Source organism: Lontra canadensis, unplaced genomic scaffold, assembly GCF_010015895.1.
Source record: "Lontra canadensis isolate GAN:19392208 unplaced genomic scaffold, GSC_riverotter_1.0 scaffold75, whole genome shotgun sequence".
Lineage (NCBI taxonomy): Eukaryota > Metazoa > Chordata > Mammalia > Carnivora > Mustelidae > Lontra > Lontra canadensis.
The window spans coordinates 8,330,115-8,353,940 of NW_022631069.1; the positions used below are offsets into that span (position 1 = coordinate 8,330,115).

Below are 23,826 nucleotides of genomic sequence, written 5' to 3' on the forward strand. Positions count from 1 at the left end.
GAGGGAAAATGAACACAGTTCTCCTATGTTTCATTTTTTTGTTTTCTGTTTTTTAGTTCTCCTAGGTTTTGAGTTAAACAACTTCAACAGAATAGAAAGATCGCAGGACACATAATGACAAAGCAGCTGACCGAATTTCCTTATTTATTAAAGAAGAGAAATAAATTTTGCTTGAATTTTAAAAAATGACATCAAAACTTAGTTATCTTTCCACTGAATAAAATTGAGAAAAAGGCTGGCTTTCAGGTCATATATTTATTTAAAAAAATAAAATGGATCAACAAAGTTACCACATTATTCTGCATGCTAACAGGATTTCCCAAGCCCATGAGAGATACCATTTCTTGAGCAATAAAATAATGACTTCCTCAACAATGTAAAGATAGGAAACCTTTCAATCCAAATTCAAGGTCTTTATCACTAATTCCATCTCACAATCTCGTGGGATATGTGCCATAAGCTGAGCTCCTTAGTTAAAGAAAGCCTGAGAAGACACGAAACAAGGACGTCACTAAAAGATGATGATTTGTTAAAATTATAAAGCAACCATCTTTTGGCCTGCAAATATTCTACATTAGAAATCTCCACCACTGGGGATCTGCTCCCCAGGACAATTTTATTCTGAATCCAGGATAATTACAAACACATGGCAAATTTTCCTGCATGCTTCCTTGGGCCAAACCCTGTATGACAACATGTACAATTACAGGATGGAACTTGAAATTCCCATTCTCACACAGGATAGTTAAGGAGTGTTACTGATAACGAAAAGTTATACAACATTGATTATTATAAATTATATTTGTTCTTATCCACCCCATTCTCCTCAATATGTTTGGATTCTTTCCTGCAGAAAACACAAGGTTCCTATATAACACCGAGTTAACATCATTAATGATGATTAGAATGAGCTGCAGAGACCTTGATTCTGAAGACATGTATGTGCAGGTGAGATGCAATCTGATTGCAAACACTGACACAGTAGCGGATCAAATCAAAGAAAGAGAAGACCTGGAAAGAAGAGACACTGTTAGATTCTCAGGACCTTCTTAGGCCATCCCTAAGCTTCCTGAAAGTAAAAAGGATGGGCTTCTCTGACTTTCTTCCCTTCTTTTCAGATTTGACTTCAACTCCATATGATTTAATAACTTCATTTCCTCAAGGGTTTTTCCTTTACACTAAGGATCATTAAACTCTTTTTCAGAGAGACAGTAAATATTTTAGGCTCTGTCTTCATTTCAACTGCTCAACTTTGCCATGCTAGCACGAAAGCAGCCACAGACAATACAGAAATGAATGGCCATGGCTGTGTTCCAATAAAACTTTATTTACAGAAACAGGTCACTGGCCCACAAGACGTAATTTGTCAGTTCCTACTTTAGTCAGAAATCTGGAGTTTCTGAGCCCTGACAAAGGCAGGACTAATAAGAATAATGAAAAAAATGGCTCAAAGACGAAGCCACAAGGCACTCTTGCCAAGTCCCCTAATTGTGTTCTTTCTGGCATACCAAATCATGATAATTATATGATCTATCTTTGAGGACTGGCCGACAGAAACAAGAAAACAAGTGGCTTCCAAATCATGAAATAGGACACAGTACAATACTTACCAGGGCAATCCAAAGTACAATATATTCATCAATAAAGCTGTTGAAATACTGGTCCAGAAACAAAAGTGCTGGGCCTATGAAAGCTGTGTCGAGCAAATGCATTTCACTTTTAGTCATGTGAGCCACCTGCAAATGAAAGAGAAACCATGATGCAGGTGCTTTCATGCTAGAGCTACTGTGTGCTACACAGTAAATCAGGTTTGTGCTCAAATCGCAAGTTTCAAGGATTATTTAGCAATACTTAATAAAAAGTTGCATTTCCAAAACTATAAAACTGACAAGAAGCATGGGTAAGAGCTATACATCTAAGGGACAGCCCATGTAGCAAAGCCCCCTAAAAGATGCGTTTCATAAAGAGCCTTGAGTGTACAGACTAAGACTGGAGAAGGCACATAAACTAAAGCACCAAATTAAGCTGCAGTAGAAAGAAGTGCTGCAGAGGTCCATGCAGAGGTCCAGGCGGAGGTCCACGGAGCTTCTGGTAATGTCAAGCTGTAGCTTCAAAGAGAAAAATGGCTCCCATGTTGATGGAGGAGTGCAAACTCTAGAACTGACTGGAAAGCTATGGAATAAAAACTAGGGCCATAAAACCAAACCAAGATGAATGTTAAAAACAAAACAAATAAAAACTCTGGTGCTTACCACAAGCTTATTAGTGATTTTAGCAGATACAAAACCGAATGTAAGTATATAAAGACAGGGATGCTTTTCAAAAAGCTGAACTGCCGATTTCTTATAGATCATTGCAGCTAGCGTAATCACTGATCCAATATGGAGAAAAGGAGAGAGGACGCTTGTTCCCTGTGCAGAGTAAAGAGAGGAGAGGGATTAACAACACGCAATACTGTCAGATACTACTTGGATCTGCTTAAGGCAGATCAGCTCAAATTTTTAAGAACCTCACGGTGCCTGCCAGCCAGCAGTATCTGTAACTGAGTACCAGACCAGCTAATGAAGAAAGCAGCAGCAGGGCTGGTAAGGCCCAAACTGAGGATTTTACTTACACAACCAGGTTTATTTTACAAAGCAAATCATAGTTCTCTTTACTTTTAAATTTATTTTGAGAGAGCACAAGTGGGGAAGCGGCAGAGGGAGACAGAGAGAGAAATATCAAGCAGACTCCATGCCGAGTGTGGAACCTGATACAGGACTCGACCCCAGGACCCCCAGATCATGACCTGAGCTGAAACTAAGAGCCAGGGGCTCAATCGACTGAGCCACCCAGGTGCCCCCAATCATACTTTTAAACATATGTATGTGTATAAATGCACATGTGTCTGTGTATGCATGCACAAAGAAATGCATGTAAGTGTATAAACATACGCATGTACAGATAAAACTGAGAAGTTCTGGATATCACTTTTATTTAAAACTAAGCAGAAACTCTAAATTAACTAGTATTTCATACAATTCAAATGAAAAAGCAATTACAAAACCAAGTCCTGGTATAAACAATTGCTGGAAATCTTAAGATGTACTCACTGCTATTGTTGATCCATTTTTTCCAACACCACCTGTGAAGATTACACGGAAGTAATTTGTACAGGAAAATATTGTCCCTGCTACAGTACAAAGTGCAGGAAAAATTTTCATTTGAATATTCAGCACTGGAATCTTTAATGGGTAGAGAGAGAGAACAATTAAAATCTATACAAGTAAAAATAAGAAAAATACAACAGATGTTTGATTCGTAATGCCAAATATCCTCCATTCCCTCCAGTTTAGCAAATATTTAAATTAACGAACATTTCCCTCTTTCCATTATAAACGATATAACCAAGAGAAGAGGTTATATAGAAATTAATCTCACTTCTGATACCAACTTTTAAAAATTACTGATTCAACTTCATTAATCTGTGCCACAAGCTAAGCAGAGCTCAACTAAATCCCAGAAGTCTGGCAACAGTGGAACAGGCTGTCTTCTGGACTTTGTATAAATGAAGTGTACTTTGCCTTTCTCTCTGTACATTTTTGGAACTCTGAATTCAAATCTGAAGTTTGTTATAAATTGTTATGGGAGAGAAAGTGTGGAGCATAAAAGACTAGTAATAATTGCAACTAGATTTTAAAAAAATCTGCAAACTTAGGTGCCTCATTAGCACAGTAGGTAGTGCTCAGTCTCATAAAAAATCTGCAAACTAGGGAATGGAAGACGAAGGTTGTACTCGGAAGAGTTCCCAACTCCCAACTGTTAGGATACAAGCAGCTTGAAAATGCAGAGGGCAGCCAAGAGACATTCATATACAGGGCAAAAAAGACGTCAAGCACATCAAAGCAGGTACAATTGTGTATCCAAAATTTTAACGTGTTAAGTTTCCTTTTCAGAATAGGCAAATAATGTATCTTTGTAGTATACTGAAAACAAGGATTGATTTACCTAAAGTAAGGGGGGGGGCGGGTTGCTGGGGGCATTGGGATAATGTATTCAATCTTGCAAACACAATATCCACCATTTCAAATGAAATACATTTGTACTAATTTTTGAAAATCATTTAAGATTTTCTTCTTTTTTGCACCTCTCATTCCGCTTTTAAGAAGGCTCACATTTTGTCCAATATGGGTTGAAAATAAAGCAACATAAAGTGATATATTCTATTAACAGAAACAAATGAGCACAGGTATAAAATTCCAAAAGCCCACAGGGTTTAATAGGCAATGGGTTCTTATAATGAAAACATTTTAATTAGGGCTATTTATACTTTTTATGGATACCATTTCAAAACCAAATAGGAAATGTCACATTTCCTACTTGTTTTGGTACATATAAAACCCAAGTAAAATTGGTAGACATAAATCTTTATCTTTAGATGCTCCATTTCTTCAAAACTCTGAAGAACTCAGTTTGTTTACACAGCTCTATGACCTCTTGCAAAACTGCAGCTCTTAAAAAAAAACTGTAATCAACTGTTCAAATTTCAAGCTGTACTATGGCAGTGTTTAGTTTTCTAAAATGAAGTAGGTCAAATTAAAAATTAAGCCCAGAACTTTAAGGAGTATCCTAAATGGTCTTCTTCCTTCCCTAATTCATTTCTAAACCCAACAGCCCAAAACAAAACTTGTTTACAGTAAAGGAGAAAATCAACACCAGGGATCCTTTGAGCTCCAAGAGATTTTTCTGCTCTAGTTCAGAAAACTAGGGATACTGCAATCTTAATCTGATGCACCTGGCTTAAATTTAATACCCTGGCTAGTTTCCTTTTCCCTCCAGAGTCAAAGGACCTGTATGGCAAAGGGGGAAATACTATACTCCCTCAGATTTCAAAAGAAGCAAAGCATTAATCCATTACAGAGGTATGCCTGTGTTAGGGCCAGGATATCACATGAGTGCCAACCCTGGTGTAGCAGTAATCTGTGCCATAATACTACTACAACTATAATTAAAATTTGGTGAAAATGCTTTTAGGTAAATGGAAACTCTTGCCTGTTGAAAGAAGAAAGAATACATAGAAATATTAAAGAAGCCAGGCAAATTACTAAATGGCTTGAGCCACAACATAAGCAAGCTACAGATTTAGGAGGAAGGTATCATAAGCATTCTTAGGACCCTCTCCACTTCCTTCATATAGGATAGCTATATATACCAAACCATAAGCTCCTGAGTATAGGATTTTGTTTGTACTGATTTTTATATTCTCTCTACAGCCATGCTTATTATAAGTGCTCAATATACACCTGTTGAATGAAGATTAAGATCTCCCTTTCTCTTACTCTCTATGCAGTCTTACTGTTATGGGAGAATATGAAGACAGATCTTACCCTCATATTAAGAAGAAAAAGGATGTTAGCTACGAGAAAATCTAAGGCAAAGTGAAGGGAAAGCTAGAATGCGAGGAATCCCAAGGCTCACCAGGCAATCCCTTAAAACTCAGCACCAACTGAACCATTTATAAAAAGCTCTAAAATTGTTGCCATTTTCACCTCCCACCCAAGATCGAGGAGGGTGGGCACATTCTATCTCAATCTTTCCTTTTCTGTCTTCCTCCTCTTGAAACTCATCTAAAGCAACCCATGGGCATTTACTCTACAGAAATAGCAAGAAAGCTACATTGAAAACACCTTTATCAGAGCTCTGGGACCTTGAGTCATGGTGTCTGCTCTATAGCCAGGGGAAAAGCCTCTGGATTCATGCTACCACATTATGCGTTTAAATAGTATCATCCAATCTAATTCATCTTAAACAAGGTTAGAGATGGAAAAGCAGGATTAATACAGAATATCAATTATTAATTTGTTAAGACAAGTTTTCTTAGGGGCATAATAAAATGTTCTTATAAGCTTTGCAAATTTCAGCAGAAATATAATGTATCACTTTGAGATTAGATACTATTAGCTGTCTTCAAAACAATGTGGCAATGACTGTAAATACTTTTAATATAAGTGATTTCCATCAAAATTTAATAGAACAATGATTACAGTGTCTACCAAGTGTTTAAGAGAAATCACCATGTCTGAATTATTTAAGTGTAAGGGCACTTTGTCAGTCTTTTAATTTAAGAATGAGACACAAATAAATTACACTACATAGTAAGTCTTTAGTTCTACCTAAAGAATTCTGAAACTTCACCTGAAGTCTTTCATGACTTGCCTTAACTGGATTCCAGAAGGTATCTCACGGTTTAGTAAACATTTAATAAACTACTACATTTAAAAGAATCAAACTCAGTGAAAGTAACCATGAGGGGATTACATGTGGGTCCCTTTCAAAGTGATGAGATTCTCCTTTAAAAAAAAAAAAAAAAAAGAGTGATATGATAAAAGATAGTTTCAAGACATTCCAAAAGAATATATACTCTTTCAGGAAAGCAATACAGAAAATCCACATATTATGGACTGTTGTTCTGTGTCTTGCAATGTGTTAACCTGTGCACTGACTTTTGTGCATGAAAATAATTTTTCCTTCAAAAAAAAAAAAACCCACAAAAAATAACCAACCAAAACCAACAGAACTAATTACAGACTTTGGTAAAAACGCACCTTCTCTGGGAAAAAAAAAAAAAAAAGCAGCAGCAAAAAATGGGTAATTCATAAACAGCAGATATAAATCACTTATCTTTGCAAAACAGCTGACCTTTTGGAATCAGCTATATGAAACATTTGTACTGTTTTTGTTTGTTACCAAAAATCTGCTTCCTAACTATCAGTAGAAGACTTTTAATGATGATTTGGAAACCAATTTCCATTTTATGCCTTCAACTTCAAAGGAGATGAAGATTTCACATCTGGGCCCTAAACTGGTATCTTTCCTCCATTCTGGAACACAAATAAGTCAGAGTATTACATGTAATCCTTCCTAAACTAACATAATGCCATTTGAAACACCACATTCAATGATGAATTATGGGCTACGTAAAAAGAAAAAAATACAGTGGTCTGAGGCCAATTATGGGAATCTGTACTGGTAACAGCTCAAAGTACACAATATTTCTCTGAGCCTCCAAACATCACCAGAGAAATCAGGCCCTTCCCTTCCAGCTTAATGATGGTAAAAGTAGGGCCAGTTACACTAAGACAAAGGGAATCTGTCTCCCTACTGCAACCTAACCTCACTACTACTGGAACTGGGTTGCTGGGCCTGGGGATTTTCAGTCTTGGATCTGACAGTAACTAAGGTTACTTTTTAAAATATATAATAAAAAAGGATGATTATATTATTTAATTATCAGTAAAGATAGGACAAAATATTTGATCCTTTTGAAAGAAAAAAAATCATTCTGTTAAGTACATTGATATAAATCCTAGTAAAAAAGGTAACAAGTGCACTTGAAGCAAATTCACTGCCAGACACCACCTAAAGAAATAGGGATATATAGGGCCTCAGTCAGTTAAGTGTCTGATTCTTAATTTTGGCTCAGGTCATAATATCAGGGTAGTGAGATCAAGCCCTGAGTTGAGCTGGCTGCTGGGCGTAGAGCCTGCTTGGGATTCTCTCTGTCCATCTGTCCCCCCACAACAATAGTGCACTCTCTCTCTTTCTCCTCACACACTCTAAAAAAAAAAAGATCCTCTCTCCCTCTGCCCCTCCCCCATCTTACACCTTTTCTGTCTTAAAAAAAAAAAAGGATGTGTGTATAGCCTGTAACTTCATTTGCAATGCTTTATGTATTTCCATACTGATAAGGATAATCAGGTGTATATAACCAACACTGACGTGTTTTCCAATGATCAAGCAAGAAATCAGTTTTTTGGTTACTGGTATGACAAAACTCTACAGGTAATTTATACATGTTTAAGATAAGATATTTAAAAATTTTTGGAAGAGGGGAGATTTTGGTATAAAGCACAAAGCCTATGAACATAATAATCAACATGGTCAAGAGATACAAAAAATTTAAGTCAACATACAACTGATCCTCAAATAACACGAGGGTTAGGAGTGCTCAAACCCCACCCCAGCTCCATGCAGTTGAAAATCTGCATATAACTTTTGACTCCCCTCAAAACTGAACTACTAATAGCATACTACCGACCAGAAGCCTTACTGATAACATAATAAATTAACATGTATTTTGTATATGTATTATATACTATATTCTTACAGTAAAGGGTGTTAGAGAAAAGAAAATGATATTAAGAAAATCATAAGGAAAATACATTTACTGTACTGTATAAAAATTTTTTTTTTTTTTTTTTTTTTTTGTGGGATGCCTGGGTGGCTCAGTTGATTAAGTGGCTGCCTTCGGCTCCGGTCATGATCCCAGTGTCCTGGGATGAAGTCCCACAGCTGGCTCTTTGCTTGACAGGGAGCCTGCTTCTCCTTCTGCCTCTGCCTGCCACTCTGCCTGCCTTTGCTCGCTCTCTCTCTCTGACAAATAAATAAAACCTTAAAAAAAAAATTTTTTTTTTCCCTTATAAATGGACCCTCATAGTTCAAACCTGTGTTGTTCAGGGTCAACTGTAGAGAGTAAAAGTAATAAAATTCTCTGTATCTATTTATCTCTATGTATCTATGTCCATATTCTATCCACAGACCTCAGATTTCACTAGAATATATCTTAGATTTCACTGAAGACCCTACTGACTTTTGAGACTAATGTGTAGGAAAGATGTGAATTTGAATGATATTATATACATAACTGGATAGTTTCAGAATTTTCCTGGTTAACTATGGATTATTTTTATTCCTTTATCTCCTCCCTCCTCACAACCCTATCCTACCAACAAAAGGCATTAAACAATTTCTGGTGATGAATATACAGGGAAGTATGTCAACTACACCTCCTCAGGTAGCTAATTTACCATCATAAAGTGAATCAAGTGTGGGAAAGATCTTGTTCAGTCAATTCCCTTATACCCTAAAATCAATCTGATTTTTTTTTTTTTTTTTTTAAGAATTGTTTGGGAGTAGTACATCTTTTGGTGAGATGACACCAAATGAACTGTAAATTCTGAAGTGGTGTTGGTACTAATCAGCAATTACCTAGACCAGGGCTTACAAACGACTGTGACTCAAATCTGGAAGGAAAAGTTGCAACCGTAAGAACGGCTTTCACTGATTCTAGATACACACTGTTCTAAAGGCTTTACATGCATTACTCATTTAACAAAAAAGAATAACACTTTGAAATAAGTACTGTGATTGTCCTCATTTTACAGAGGAGGAAACTCAGCCACAGAGAGTTGAATAACAGATGGTATTCACATAACAGGCAGCAGGGCCTGATCGAACTCAGGCAGTCTGGTTCCTAAGTCTTGGCCCACATATTATATATATTATGTTCCCTCTTTCAGAAATTTGTGGAAAAAAAATTTGTGTATATAGGTCAGGTTGAAAATCAAAGTCCTGGCTTATTGAAACAATTCTATGGCATAATTTCAGTAAGCATTTGTTCTGTTTTGGGGCTAGTTTATCTACTACCCCAAATTTGTTATTCAGCTTTAAGCATATGACAGAAAAACAAGTAGACTCATATTGCTCAGAAAGAGAGAAAAAACTCTCACCTTGTCTTTGGTTAAGTTGTTATACCACCTGCTATTTCCTCAGATGTAAAACGGGACAACAAATAATAATTGAAATACCCTTCAAAAACAATAGCCCTGGAATGGACCTAATGTACCACCTAACTCCAAGTAATAAAATTCACCATGCCCTAAAGAGAAGTTTGTGTCCTACCATTGCTGTGGTTTTTCATTTTCATAAAGAATAAAATAATTTTACATATCACCCTTTAACTGGATTATCCTATACTGGAAAACACAAGCGAAAGACAACATGCATTACATGGGATACACAATGTGAACAAAGTTACCATAGATTGCCAAAAAGGTGGTCCTCCAATCACTGCCAGCAAATGCATGATTATTATGAAGATTTGCACTTCAGTCACATCAATTCTGATTAGGTACAAAAAGCCAAAAAAGCAGAATTACTCAAAACAATTTTAAGTTAATTACTTGCAAGCTTAGCAGCATTCCTCTATCATGCACAATAGAAAAAAATCTCAAATATTGAGGAGAGGGGAAAAGGAGGTGTCAAAAATTTGTTATGAGTAAAATCAAATAAAATCCAGAGGCTTTTAATTTAATTTGATGAATTTCACAGAGCAATAAAAACCCCTCCTTTCCATAGGAAATTTCTGACTCATTGAAGCTGGGCTGAAACTATAGCTTCACCTTTCCCACCAAAAATATAAAAACAAACAAACAAAAAAACCAAGAAACAAGAAAAAAGGGGTTGGACAGGATATGTGTGTATTAAATTTCGAGTCTCAAGCAGAGAGGACTGCATTGTACTGCTATATAATATGAAATCTTGAAACAAGTGCTTTGTAATACCAAGTGAAGGAAATGGTGAGTTTTTACAAAAATAACATTATCACTGATATCTTACAAAATTTACTGCCCTTTAGTTACATTCAGTTAATGCCTTCCATGGTAGGGGGTTTGAAAAAAAATTTTTTTTCACTCAATTTTTAATCAAATTCTTATCCTTAGGTCAACTACCCTAAGATTTTGGGAAAGAAGAACTGAAAGCAGCCAAGAATTAGTTTTGAGGTTGCTGAAAATGATCTTAGAGTCAAGAAAAGACAAACCTGGTACAAAAACAGGGCAGTAGAAATTAGAAGTCTGAAAGTCTGAAAAAAAAAAAAAGAATATGGACAAAAAGACTGAGGAGCAAAGCACAAACTGGTATTCCTTTCCTTCTGTAGACTAGTACTTTGTATAATCTTGAAATCATCATTCTCAGATTATTGGATCCCAAACTAAAATTTTCAGAACTCATCTTAGAGATATGATTGCACAAACTGTTTATACAAGGTTATTTATTACAGCATTATTTATAATAGGAAAAATTTTTAAAATAGCCCTCAGTGAGGGAATAGTTACAGAAACTCTGATACTTCCATACAATGGAATATTTGGTAGTTCTTAAAAAAGGAGTGGGAAGCTCCCTACATAGTGATATTGAAAAATATCAAAGATATATTAGGTGAAAAGGAATGCTGCAGAGTGTACAAATGGTATCTTTTTTGTGTAAAAAAGGAAAATAATATATATATATATATATATTTTTGCTAGCAATTACGTAACAAATTTCTGGAAGGATACATTACAAACTAAGAACAGTGGTTACCTATTCAAGAGGATAGTGTGGGAATGGACAGCTGGGAGATGAGGATGGGAAGGAGACCATACACTGCATACCTTTTTTATGTTAGTTTTAAATGAAGTGAATAATCTATTAAGAAGATAAATTTTTAAAAAATTAGTCTAAGAAAAATAGATATCAACAGTAAGGGGATTCAATTCCCAGAGTAGAATGAAACCCCCATTTCTAAAATTGACACTTAAAACATATAACAAGAGCTAGATATGTAAGCTTTCATGCCCATAATAAATACTAACCTGAAACCAGTCTCTCACAACTAAAAAAATTGAGCTTTCTTTGCTCAAGAATGTTTTTTGAACAGAAGCTTATTAAATTGCAAACAAATAGTGATGTAGTTCTCTTTAAATACACATTTATTGGGGGAAAAAATGGACTGAATTAGGCTAAAAAGAATCTGTAGAGCTGACCTGATGAGTGGTGTTGCCAATAAGGGGAATTACACTCAGTAGCAGATTCAGGAGACTAAGCAGGTGTCAAAGATGATCGACTCTGTCTTGGGTGGAGGAGGGCAGACATCTTACAACATTTTGCTGGATATATGAAGTAGCCTTTTGGGAGGGGAAGGGCCAGAAGTATAGAATTACAAAATAAAAATGGAGGGAACCTCATGCAATTAATCTTTGTACCTCTGATGAATGTAAAAGGGAATAGGAAACATGAAAGACCTTTACAAAGCCCCAAATGGGATTCCTAGGTAAAATTTTATGGATTAGCTTGTTTGGAAATTTTGGAAGAGAGAATTTTTAAACCCATCCAGATACTGTCATTGTATTTAGATCAACAATGCCTTAATGTTAGGAGGGAGACTTCAGGAAAGCTTACTTACCAGTTGTAGGTAGTTAAGAATATTTTTTCCTGTTTGCTTATCTGATTTAGAGGAATACTCAGTACTCCTGGATGAGCCCCTCCTGCTCTGAATCAGGAGAACTGCCTATCACCACTCCTGGAGGTGTGGCTCTAATCTTGACTGTCAATCTAAAAGGTGCAGCAAGAGGCCATCCCCAGAGGCAGGAACTGAGCAAGCTTAGGGGACAGGAGGCAGAAGCTATTAACAATGAACAAAAAAGTCAATGATTCTATTAAGGAAAGAGCTGGTTATGTGGCAGTTCACCTTCCCACCTTTCCACTAAGAAGTCTTAGTGTGTGTGGGCTGAACTTATTATAACATATATTTGGACAGGGCTCATTTCACTCCTCTCCGCTGGGGAAGAAAGACAGTTATACCAAAGGAAGACTGTTAAGGAAAGGCAGGAATCTGGCATTTCTGTAGTCACTTCCTTATTATTATTTTCAGAATAATAACATAGGTGATAAAATTCCCAAATGTTGGGACTACTCAAAAAACAAACAAAAAAATCATCCTCCATAACTATACCAAAAATAAGCCCTTCAAGATACAAAGAATATATGGTACAACAGCATCCAAAACACCAGAGTGATTTCTTTTACAAGACCTATGGGAAAACAGGTCTCTACAGCATTAGATTTCCACAACCTAAAAGTTTCTGAGGGGGATAATCTGCTGATAATATACTTAATTTTCTGTAACCATGAAGGTATTTGAATATCCTGAATGGTACTGCTTTAAATTTCTTATTTCCACTTTATTGTAGCACAGGTTATCAAAGTATAAAAGGAACTTCCCCAATTGCTGTGTAAAATCCAACTAAATTGCTACCACAAGCCAGCAATAAACAACATTCTGATTACCGACAGCTGCCACAGAAGACAAAGGGAAAGAAGCAAGTCAGTTGTGGAGACTGAGCTCCCTCATTCTTCTGGTGGGGAGGCTCTCATGTGGCACTCAAAATAACTTTGACTATTCATAATAAAACCCCTGGGCTCAACACTCCGAACAACATCTCAATGGTCTATTGAATGAAGAGGTAAAGAGATCAAGGTATCTTAAATGAATATGAATAATTTTAACTTCTAACCAGTGAACAGAAACTCTCTAGTTGGACAGAAGAACTCATGGGGCCTTCATCCCAAAAGAAAGGCAGCCTAGATCAGTTATTACATCAGAATTACAGGTTTAAAATGTGACTCAGGGGTGTAACAACCCCAAACTACCTAAGTTAACTAATTATGAAGAAAATTCCTATTTTGAGTTTTTTATTTTTCAGTGTTTAGTGAGATACCTAACAAATGCATTTGGTTTGAATCCCAACAAGATTCTGGAATAACTGAGGTATGTAAAGGGATTTAACTGACATTCTGTGCAAGTCGGTAAGCATGTTAACCATCTTTTCCCAGAATGTTTTATGTATTTCCACTCTAATATCAGAAATAAGACAAGTTTATTTTTCTTGTACATATGCATTCAAAGATATATTTGCAGCTAATTTGCAAACATAATTTGTTTGTTAAACCACACATAGTAAGTAAATATAATTGTGTTATAATTTGGGTTGGCTATTACCTTGGTTAACACAGAATTTGCACTAGGGTTAAATTCATAACATCAGGGATGCCTGGGTGGCTCAGTTGGTTAAGCCGCTGCCTTTGGCTCAGGTCATGATCCTGGAGTCCTGGGATCGAGTCCCACATCAGGCTCTCTGCTCACCGGGGAGCCTGCTTCCTCCTCTCTCTCTGCCTGCCTCTCTGCCTGCTTGTGTGTACTCTCTCTGACAAATAAACAAAATCTAAAAAAAAAAAAAAAAAAATCATAACATCAAACAACCCCAGATTTGTATGACTTGACTTGTGAGCTATTTATTATTTAAAAAGAAGACTTTTTTGTTTGAAAAGACATTCACTGAGGGTGTCTGGAATCCAATTCAAGAATTAGATTGTTATTAACTACAGATTTGCAAGTATCTATAAATGGATCTGAAGTTCTAGGGAGCTTATACATAACCAGAATACTTATATACTAGAAACAGCATGGGTGGAGTGAAATCTTGGTAGACTGCAATGAAGAGTGGTCTAGAAATTGATCATACTCCCTTCCAGTATTTTGCTTCCTACCCTTGATAATGGACAAACTGGGCATGGCAAGCTAAATGTTAAGTAACATTAACCAGACAAGTGAATGATAACTATATTTTAAAATCAAGTGGTACATACAGAGAAAGTCTAAGCATCTATTTTTGAGATAAGCTGAATTATTTAAAACCGTATTATCTACCACATAAATTATTACATGGATCTTTTGATTATTTGAGAAGACTAAAAACCACAAACAACAGTAACCCATCCAGTGGTTTTTGAATAGGAAGACAAAAACATCCAAAGGCTAAAACATAGTCCTCTAAGAGGAACTAAAATTCAGGTCTCACATTTAAGGGGACAGCAGACCCTTACATCCTTGGAAATGGAAGAATTAGGAGAGTCCTCTCACCTCTTTAGTAATAATGTTGATGGAGTTAAAGGAAGGGATCATGGACCTACTCTTCCTAGCACAATGAATTCTGGAAGAAATCTGGAAACTGTAGGGAATTACTAATACAGGTCTTAAAATTAATATAATAATAGTGGTAACAAACACTATACACCAGACATGATAGATAACACATTACATTTTGACTCTTAATCTTCACAACTATCCCAGGAGGCAGAACTACTGCCACCATTTTACAGATGAGGAGGCAGAACTACTGCCACCATTTTACAGATGAGGTTAACTGACTTTTCCAAGAAATTGGAAGTGTTGTACCTACAATAGTGCTAAAACTCTTTAGTTTCCTGATCAATTGGGGTAAAATCTGTCCTAAGTTTTTAACTTTTTATCACTAAGGAGCCGACATAGGATGATGCTTCTTACACACTAACACAACTTTCCTTAAATTGGTAGAAAACAAAAGCAACAGAATAGGAAGTTTAAATGCTAATAAATTAACTGGAAACAAAACATAATGAACAACTAACTCTTTCTTAGGCTTATTTCCCCCTGAACTTTGTTAAAAAAAAAAAAAAAGAAAGAAAAGAAAAGAACCCACAAAGAAACATATGACAGTCTCATTTCAATGATCAAATCAAAGCAACAAATATTAAAAGCAAATCTGTGCAAGTTAGCAATTGATAAAAGAATGTATTTCCAAAACATTTTTCAGGATGTTAAAATTTAAATGCATTAGTTTCTATAAACATTTTAATAGGAAGGCTTTATAAATACAGGTACTTTGTTATCAGTAACAAACAAGGTGAAAGTAATATGGTCAATACTCTGAGTATTTTCACTAAGAAAACTGGGAAAAAAGACCTTTGGTGAGTGTAACTAATAATAATCATAAATGAGCCATCAAAAATTAGAAATCTAGACAACTGCAGTGAGTGTAAAGTTTCAGGTCTTTGAAGAAAGTACCAGAAGACAGGTTATGGGTAGAGGGGTGCTAAACAGTGACACATTCTGAACTATGCACATTATTCCACCCTAGGAAGGACTCCCACAAATAATTATGCAAATACATTGTGAATTCAAATAAAAATGGCTTTTTGTTTTGCTTCTAAATCATGCCTAGAGTACTTCTCAGTATTTTCCAAATTCTAAGCTTATTTTATGTGTGGGGGAAGATTTAGACTACTCCTCATTATTAACCTGTCCCCAAAGATGTCACTACCACTACTGATTAAATGGATTTACAATGCTACAAGATGCTTTTTAGAAAAGAACTCTGCTACTAGACTTTTAACTATTTCTACCACATTATGAAACATTTTTGGGCAAGGGGATTCAATACAGGAAACCTAATGCAGCCTTGTATTGCTAGAATGATCTGTAGGTGTCCACATGAACAGTTCCCCAATGCTCCGTGAATGCAAAATAAATGGAATTTAAGCTCTATTTTTCTTGTGAGTAAACCTTTCATACTGAAGTGTGAAGGATTCTTGGCTATTCTACTGGAAAACCATTTTCTAATAAGTCTTTCTGAACTTTTAGAATTCTTAAGGTCAAAATTACAATTCTAATATGAGAGAAAAAGGAGAGGTTATTCCCTCAGCATTAACTAAGGAAATATGTGTTTATTAAAAACAAACCAAACCTGAAAAAGGAGGGTATTCAAAAGATGGCTAAAGTAACATGAAAAGCAAAGGACACTAGTTTTAAAGCACAACTAAGAGAAGAAAACAATAAACGATACAAATAGAAATGAGAATAGCTTCAAGCATTAATTTTCTAAAAAATGAAGATCATTGAAAACAGAAGCAGAAGTGGTATTAGATTGCTTAAAGAACATATTCTAAAGGATTTAAGAGAATAGACAGAATCTCTCCTACTACTGTTAAGAGTCCCCTCAACTTATTTACCTAAAGGGAAACTCTGCTTGCTTTATTCTGTTTTCAAAATATAAATATCAAAAATAAAATCTATTTAATGGTGGAAAGGTATCTGTTTAAAAAAAAATATTACATAGAGCAAAAATTGTATTAGGTATAGTAGATGAGAGAGAACTTTTTTAGCATCAAATCACCAGAAATATTATTTTCAAAAAATTTTAATAGGGTGGATTTTTATTGCCCTATATATATTAAAATTATTTTCTATTAACCTGTTTGTCTGTGAAATACCACCAGAAGGCTTTTTATTTTTTACATTTCAATTACTCTGTGCATGACAAAGGTGCTGTCTTTATTGAGTTCACGCCACTGTTCACTGGACAGCATGAATATTCTAGCAGTTACCGTGAAGTTCCAGAACCAAGGTCCCAGGGTTCCTGTGAGAAGCTGGCATATTATAATTATGATCTGGGACTCTGTAACATCGAATCTATGCATAAGGAAACAAACATTTCAAAATAACTTTACTCAGAGCTTTTGCCAAAGAGCCTTACAGGTAGCAAAAACAGATTTAGAAGGTAGCATTACCCATATAACAACATGTAAAGATTCAATGATACAATTTATACAGTACTATTACTATCCTTATGCAAACATGTATATTTCTTACCCAAACCAAAATAGTAGAAAAGTTTAAAAATTCTAACTGTAACAAAATGAATAAATGACTTGTTAATAGGGAGCTGGTAACACCAGAGCTAAAAACAGAGTCAACTCTTAATTACCTAAGTAGTGAACACTACTTGCCAAATAATCACACTATCTTTAACATAGGTCCCGTCCGTGGCAGAGCCTACCCAGACTTCTCTGGAGAGGAATGTTTTCCAGAAGCTCCAGTGCACTGTCATCTATGTGTTTGAAGAACCACTAATCTATTCCCTCCACTGCCCCACATCTCATCATACTCCTACCTGGGCTAATCTCAGTAGAATTAGCCCATATATATGGAAAAGGCAAGGAGAAACTGTGACTACTTCGGATACAATTAGAACCCAATCAAACTGGTCAACTCCTTGTCCTGTTTCCTAATAATCTCTAGTCCAGAATTTTATCCTTTTCCCTCTTTCTCTTCCCTTAATTCCAACCAGCATTATAACTCTCTACTATATTGGATTAGTTTATTAGTGGTAAAAATAAGTAAAACATCCAATTCAACACGAATGAAGTTTTGGAACATACATGGTGACAGAAAAAGACTAGTGGTATGAAACAGGCTTCAAATCAAAATCATATCATCAAAATTAAGATCTGAGGAATGCTAAAAAAGACAGAAACTGGTCTATGATTTTACCTGATGATCCAAGAGTCTAAACTGCATTCTAGGTTTTAGGTTAATATAAGTAGGTGTTTTAAGATATGTTCTTTAATAACTTAATAAAATTAAAACAAGCACAGTCCTGAAGACTGACTCATTACCAACAGCAACAAAAAAATACATAGGGAAACTAAAATCTGCAAGGAAAATCTCTGATATTTCTCAGTTTATGTGATAGATCTTTAACTTTTAAAGATAAAAATACCCTATACAGGCATTCAATAGGAAGTTTCCTAATTCTTAATCCATAAAAAGTGGATCATACAATAACAGACAGTTTGGATTATAACATGAACAGTTTTTAATTAATAGGATATCTGCAAATATTTATTCTTTAGAGGTTTCTTGGGAAAGAAATGAACTGGATTTGTCAGACTACCAATAGAGCATAGCCTATTGACTTTTCTCATTCAACTAGAAAACAAAAATTCAGAAGTTACCTACTTACATAGAAATAAATGTGGTAGCAGAGTTATTAGCTAATGTAAATGTGAAACATTAGAAGCATAAACTGAAAAATGTAATAAATACTCTGCCGGTTCTAAGTAATAAGTACATTGGAAATAACATCTGTGAAATTAATAGACTCCAGAAGGAACCTTAGATACCATCAAAAATAAAACTCTGATTTACAAATTAGGAAATTAAAGTTATAGGCCTTGTCCAAGCTGATATACAGACAATAATTTGGAGATTAACACTTGAGGCAAGATATACCGATCTAATTCAATTCATTATAATTTTTTTGTCTTGTGAAAAGAGTATCCTCCCCACTACCCCAAGCTCCCCACACAATGATAATTTAAGTAAGAATTCTTCTTTTCAGGGTGGAGGATTTTTTTAAGTCCAGTACTTTGCATAAATAGTTTTATTAGAGATTTAGAGTTTCTAAAAATTTAATTTATAAAAATGATTCCATATATATATGTAGAAATTATGGACTTTAAAATATCTAGATATACATGGTTTAAGCCTTAAGAGAGGAAACATGTTCTCTTCCATTTAATATAATCCATAAACATTTTAAGAAATATTTTACAAATATTTACAAATGAGCTTCAACTCATAATTCTTATTTTCTTCCACCCCCTTGTTGCTTCTGTGAAGTTCTAGATCCTCCCCAGTCTTTCAAATTCAGGCTAAAAAATCCTAATGGACTCAGCTGGACCTAGAAAGGTCCCAATGAGCAATTCTCATCTAAGTCAGATCTGTACTAGCTCAGTCCAGAAGGACTGTGAGGACAGGGGTCTGTCTAGATGTGAAAGGTAATAATATTCTCTGTAAAAGGCAGTTTTCAGCTATGATCAGAGCAAAGTGCTGAAAGATTTAGCTCATAATTTCAGGGATAATGTATCCAAATCACATTGGCTTTCTCATAATATCTGACTTTGAAAGGAAATTACTTATAGATGAATTAAACTATGGAGCCTATTTCTAGTCAAGATACTATAAGCAAACTTAATAGTAACTAAAAATTGTGATATTAGGAGACTAAGAAAAACAACAATCTCTTATTTGGCAAATACAGTATGTGGTTATTAAACACACAACAACCTATATTGGTTATATATAAAAAAGAAAACCTTGTGATCTTTTTCAGTTGTGTGTAAACATCAAAATAAAACGATTAAAATAAAAATACTTTAAAATAAAACTCCTAAGGTACCTAAAGCTGCTTTCACTTTTCTCCAAAAAAGGAGTAAGAAAAAGCAAGGAATTAAAAAAAACTTTTTTAGTCAAATTCCATTTCAGAGTTTATCTTATTATTTTCTAATTAAACAAAATAAAATTTGGACTTTCTCCTCCACACATATAAACTTCACTTCAATATTTAGCCTACTATACATCTGCCTATTCTCTTTGTTCTTGAAAAGAACATGAAATCTAAAATGGCATTAAAAAAAATTCTTCAGGAATATTGCTATTATTCCATATGCCATTACACTGCTATTTTGATAACTATCTCCTTAAATAAGCACTCACAGCACATTTCTATGACTGTTGAGAACTGCTTTTACTTTAAAAAAGAAATAGTGCAGCTTAAATATGAATATAGGATTTCAGAAAATTATATTCAAATTTTCCAAATGAAAATCAATTCCTTGTAATAGTACTATGTAATTTAAATTGAGATATTAAATTTAAACTGTCCCCAATATTTCTACATATATTTTCATCACAAGGAAGAATGAGAGTCTCAGGGGGAGAGTGTCCTCCCATCTAGCCCCTCTGCCTGTTACCCTAAACTCTGGTCCTGCGTTTTCAACAATCTAGCTCCATGTATCCATCTCTCTTTTTTCCCCAAATATCTTCAATCTCTTCTCTAGTCAATTTCTTCTGTGTAAATACAAAACCCTCCTTCCTTTGAGCCTATGTTTTATCTTCTAACAGATGCCTTGCTCGTTCCCATCACCACAGCCATACATTTTGTAAGGCACCTGTATTAACATGTGCTTATTTATTCTCTGCACTTGTCATCCCCTACAATCTGGCTTTTACCCTATCTGCTACAGAGAAACGCCTCTGGATGGCCTCACACTGCCAAATTCAGTGTACAATTTTCTGTCCTCATTCTGAGTCTTGGCAACATTTAGCATTGTTCTCTTTTGAAATCTCTGGCTTTTTATTCTGGTATGCCTCCTCCTCTGACTGTTCAATAATTTTCATAGGCTTCTTTCTAGGCTTGCTTTCTAAGTTTTCTAAGCTATTTTCATTCTATTTGGATGTCTAAAATCCCTCAGATACACATTCTAGGTGGAACTCTCCCTTTCAAATTGGTTCTTCTGCTGATAGGTCCTTTCTCCGCCTTCCACCCAACCACCCATGGAGGGGAACTGGAGTTACTTCAGTCCCTGCTCCCTCATTCATTCCCCATATGCAGATAGAGATGAGGTCCTACAGTTTCTACCTCTTAAGCCTCTCTCCAACCTGTGACTTTCTCTCTGATTGTGCTGTCATTGCACTAGCTCAGGCATCAGCATTCCTCACATTAATGATGCTGATGACTCCTAAGGGTCTCCTTACCTTTGTCACAGCTCACTCTAATTCACCCTCCGATTACTGCCAGCCTGCTCTTTCCAAACTGTCGTTTTGTCATTTCCCTGGGTTAGGTCCTACTAAGGCTCCCACAGATTCAGAACAAAAGCCCATATTTCTTGGCAGGACACAGAAGTCCTTGATTCTTTGGATCTTCTCCAGCGTTATCTCCTGCCACTGCCCTACAAGGATCTTATGATTTAACTGCTGTTAAGACAGAACTGCTCATAGTTCTCTAAATACATATTTAATTAAAGGAATACACCACAAGGGACATTCCAGGACTGGCAAATAGAAAGATGTGATATCAAATTGCTCCTAAAAAACACTATTCTCCCCCTACTTCCATGGTTCCTTCGTCCTCCTTCCTTCAGTTCCTGTACCACACAGTTGGCGCTGCTTTACTTGAAAGGGAAAGATCATTATCTTTCTGATAATTAATCAGAATTTCTAAGCTGATGATCAATAAGCTTTCAAAATAAGGGCTTGAAAGTTAACTCTGAGATAAGAAGCACTGAAACAAACTATATCATATCTAGGTACTATAAATTCTGCTATTTTTAAAAACAGTAACATTACTAAAAACTAAAGGGTGAACCACATGTTCTTAGAAGTCTAATATTTTGTGGTTTCACCAATGCAGAGAAATGCTATGAAAACATTATTGAGATAAAGGCTATAAAAACATTGAGAAAAAACATCTGTACATAATATTTTCAATTACTGCTTTTTTTCTATCAGAAATCCATAGTATTTTCTGAGCACTGATCATTTTATAAACTGCTAAAGAACACAGAGGCATATAATTTTCAAATGGACACACATATCTGCTATTGTCATGAAGGTTATTACCTTAAAATGGGCCTTAAAAATGTTTTCCAAGCCTCCAGGACATACCTTTTAGTTAATATCCAAAATATTAATAAGTATTGTTACTGTTGTAAGTTAAGAATATCTTAAGTTCTATTTAAATAAGTTTAACAAAAATCATTTGAACTAAACTTGTAAGAACAGCTGAATTTCTGTGCATTCTAGCTCTTACAAGACCTAGAAAACTAAATTTATGTGGGATCTAAAATTGAAATATCCATTAATGATTCATCTTAAAGAGACTAGGTTAAGATGTTCCATCATTTGCAATCAGAGATTTTTATTTGGATATTTCATGAAGTATTTAGTCTTTTCTCAAGTTCTTTGTCTTTTAATCCTACACCAAGAAAAAAATAAGACTAACTTGAGCAGTGTAAACAGGATCTGTGATACTTAATTAAACACCGGTTGATGAATTCCATCCTTCACCTCATTCCAAGACTAGTTTACTCATTAATATTTATAGAAAAGTACTGATCACCAGGTAGGAACCATTCATTTTGGAGTTTGAAAGCAGTTTGCTATTTCATTTTTTAAATTCTTGGGCATTTTGTTGGTGGTAGTAATCTACATGGTATGTCATGTCAGCTGAATTAGCAAGAGCTTAGATTTTTATAGAGTCATAAAGAATATAGCAAGAATAAAAGTTAATTAAACTATGATATTTAGAGATGAGAGTTGCTCTTTGCTCTCATAAACTATCATATTTTTCCTGAAAACACATTTTCATGTGTCAAAATAAAACACTGAGTTATGGTGAATAATAGGAAAAATACAGTGAATTTATCTGAGGGAAAAATAAGTGGGTATGAGTGAGGAGGGACTCCTGCTTTTCATGTTATTAAAAAAAAATTTGGTTGGGAAGTTCTAATAGTTCCTTTTAGGCAGTATGACAGAACAACAGACCATTAGGCAGCTATAATAATGAATTTTAAATTTCTTTTATTTGTTAAGCTAAAATTGTGCTTTGATCATTCTTAATATTGAAATACCTAAAAGCAACATTCACCATATCTGAAAGAGGAAACAAACAAAAAATTACCGTTAAGTGTTACTTACATTCCAAATCGCAATGTTCCAGAAACATATGTCTGCCAGTGTGCACAATAGAACATGAATGTCCCAGCAAAACAACAAAAAAACATCCAGTCAGGATTTGTCCCCAGCTGCACTGCGATACAAGTTCCAAGAACCACGAAAACTGCAAGAGAAAGATCACAATAAAAACTGAATAATCTGAAAAATCAACATTAACTGAGCCGGGAATGATGTTAGATGAGGCAAAAAGAAGACATGCTATGAATGTACAATTTTCTCTCAGTTATCCAAGGTACCAGAAAAGCAAGATGTAATCTTTTACCCCATAATTTCAATTTCTCCTTTCACTACACCACATATTGGAACCAAAGGTCTCAAGAGCAACTAAAACACTCGAGCATTTTTGAAGTATTCTCCCAACTCAGTAATAGTGATACTAATGAACAGTAAAAATTTACAGACCAGAGTTTAAAAAACAAAAAAAAAAAAAAAAAAAAAGAGAAAAAGAAAACCACCCCCTGTGCCTTAGTTTCCTCATTTGTAACACGATGGTAATAACCAGATAAAATATATCAGTATTAAAAGGGATTTCAAATAGTGCCTGAAACAGAGCAAACACTATATAACTGTTGAAAACAAAAAAACGAAAAAACCTAAAGGCCTACATAATTCACAAAAGGACTTTTTAAAAAAGATTTTATTTGTTTATTTGACAGAGAGAAAGATCACAAGTAGACAGAGAGGCAGGCAGAGAGAAGTAAGCAGGCTCTCCGCTGTGCAGAGAGCCTGATGTGAGGCTCGATCCCAGGACCCTGAGATCATGATCTGAGCCGAAGGCAGAGACGTTAACCCACTGAGCCACCCAGGTGCCCCAGGACTGACTTTTTTTAGATTCATAGCTACTCCAAGTCTACAACATAATCTTAAACATCCATGGAATATCCATTTAAATATAAAGACCACGAATTTCCTAGTCTCCCACTATTGTACTCATCTATAATTTGAGACTTTTGATGATGACAATTATGACCTAAGATTTTAAAAACAAGAGGTGCCAAAAGAATACTACT

At 35.2% G+C, this 23,826-nt stretch overlaps 1 protein-coding gene across 3 annotated transcripts in view; it reads right to left on the bottom strand.

Moving 5' to 3' along the window:
* Nucleotides 1–236: 236 nt before the first annotated feature.
* Nucleotides 237–23,826, bottom strand: part of CEPT1 (choline/ethanolamine phosphotransferase 1) — a 36,438-nt gene continuing 12,848 nt past the window's right edge. For 2 of the 3 annotated variants that reach the window (XM_032881467.1, XM_032881468.1), the window contains exons 4-9: nt 22,778–22,919; nt 9,857–9,941; nt 3,093–3,224; nt 2,253–2,411; nt 1,611–1,736; nt 237–1,011 (exon numbers count right to left, since the gene is read on the bottom strand). In XM_032881467.1, coding sequence (XP_032737358.1) covers nt 892–1,011; nt 1,611–1,736; nt 2,253–2,411; nt 3,093–3,224; nt 9,857–9,941; nt 22,778–22,919 — 764 coding nt within the window. In that variant the 3' untranslated portion in view covers nt 237–891. Of the gene's footprint in view, nt 1,012–1,610; nt 1,737–2,252; nt 2,412–3,092; nt 3,225–9,856; nt 9,942–16,842; nt 16,928–22,777; nt 22,920–23,826 lie in introns of all 3 variants that reach the window. The other variant, XM_032881469.1, reaches the window with a different exon arrangement.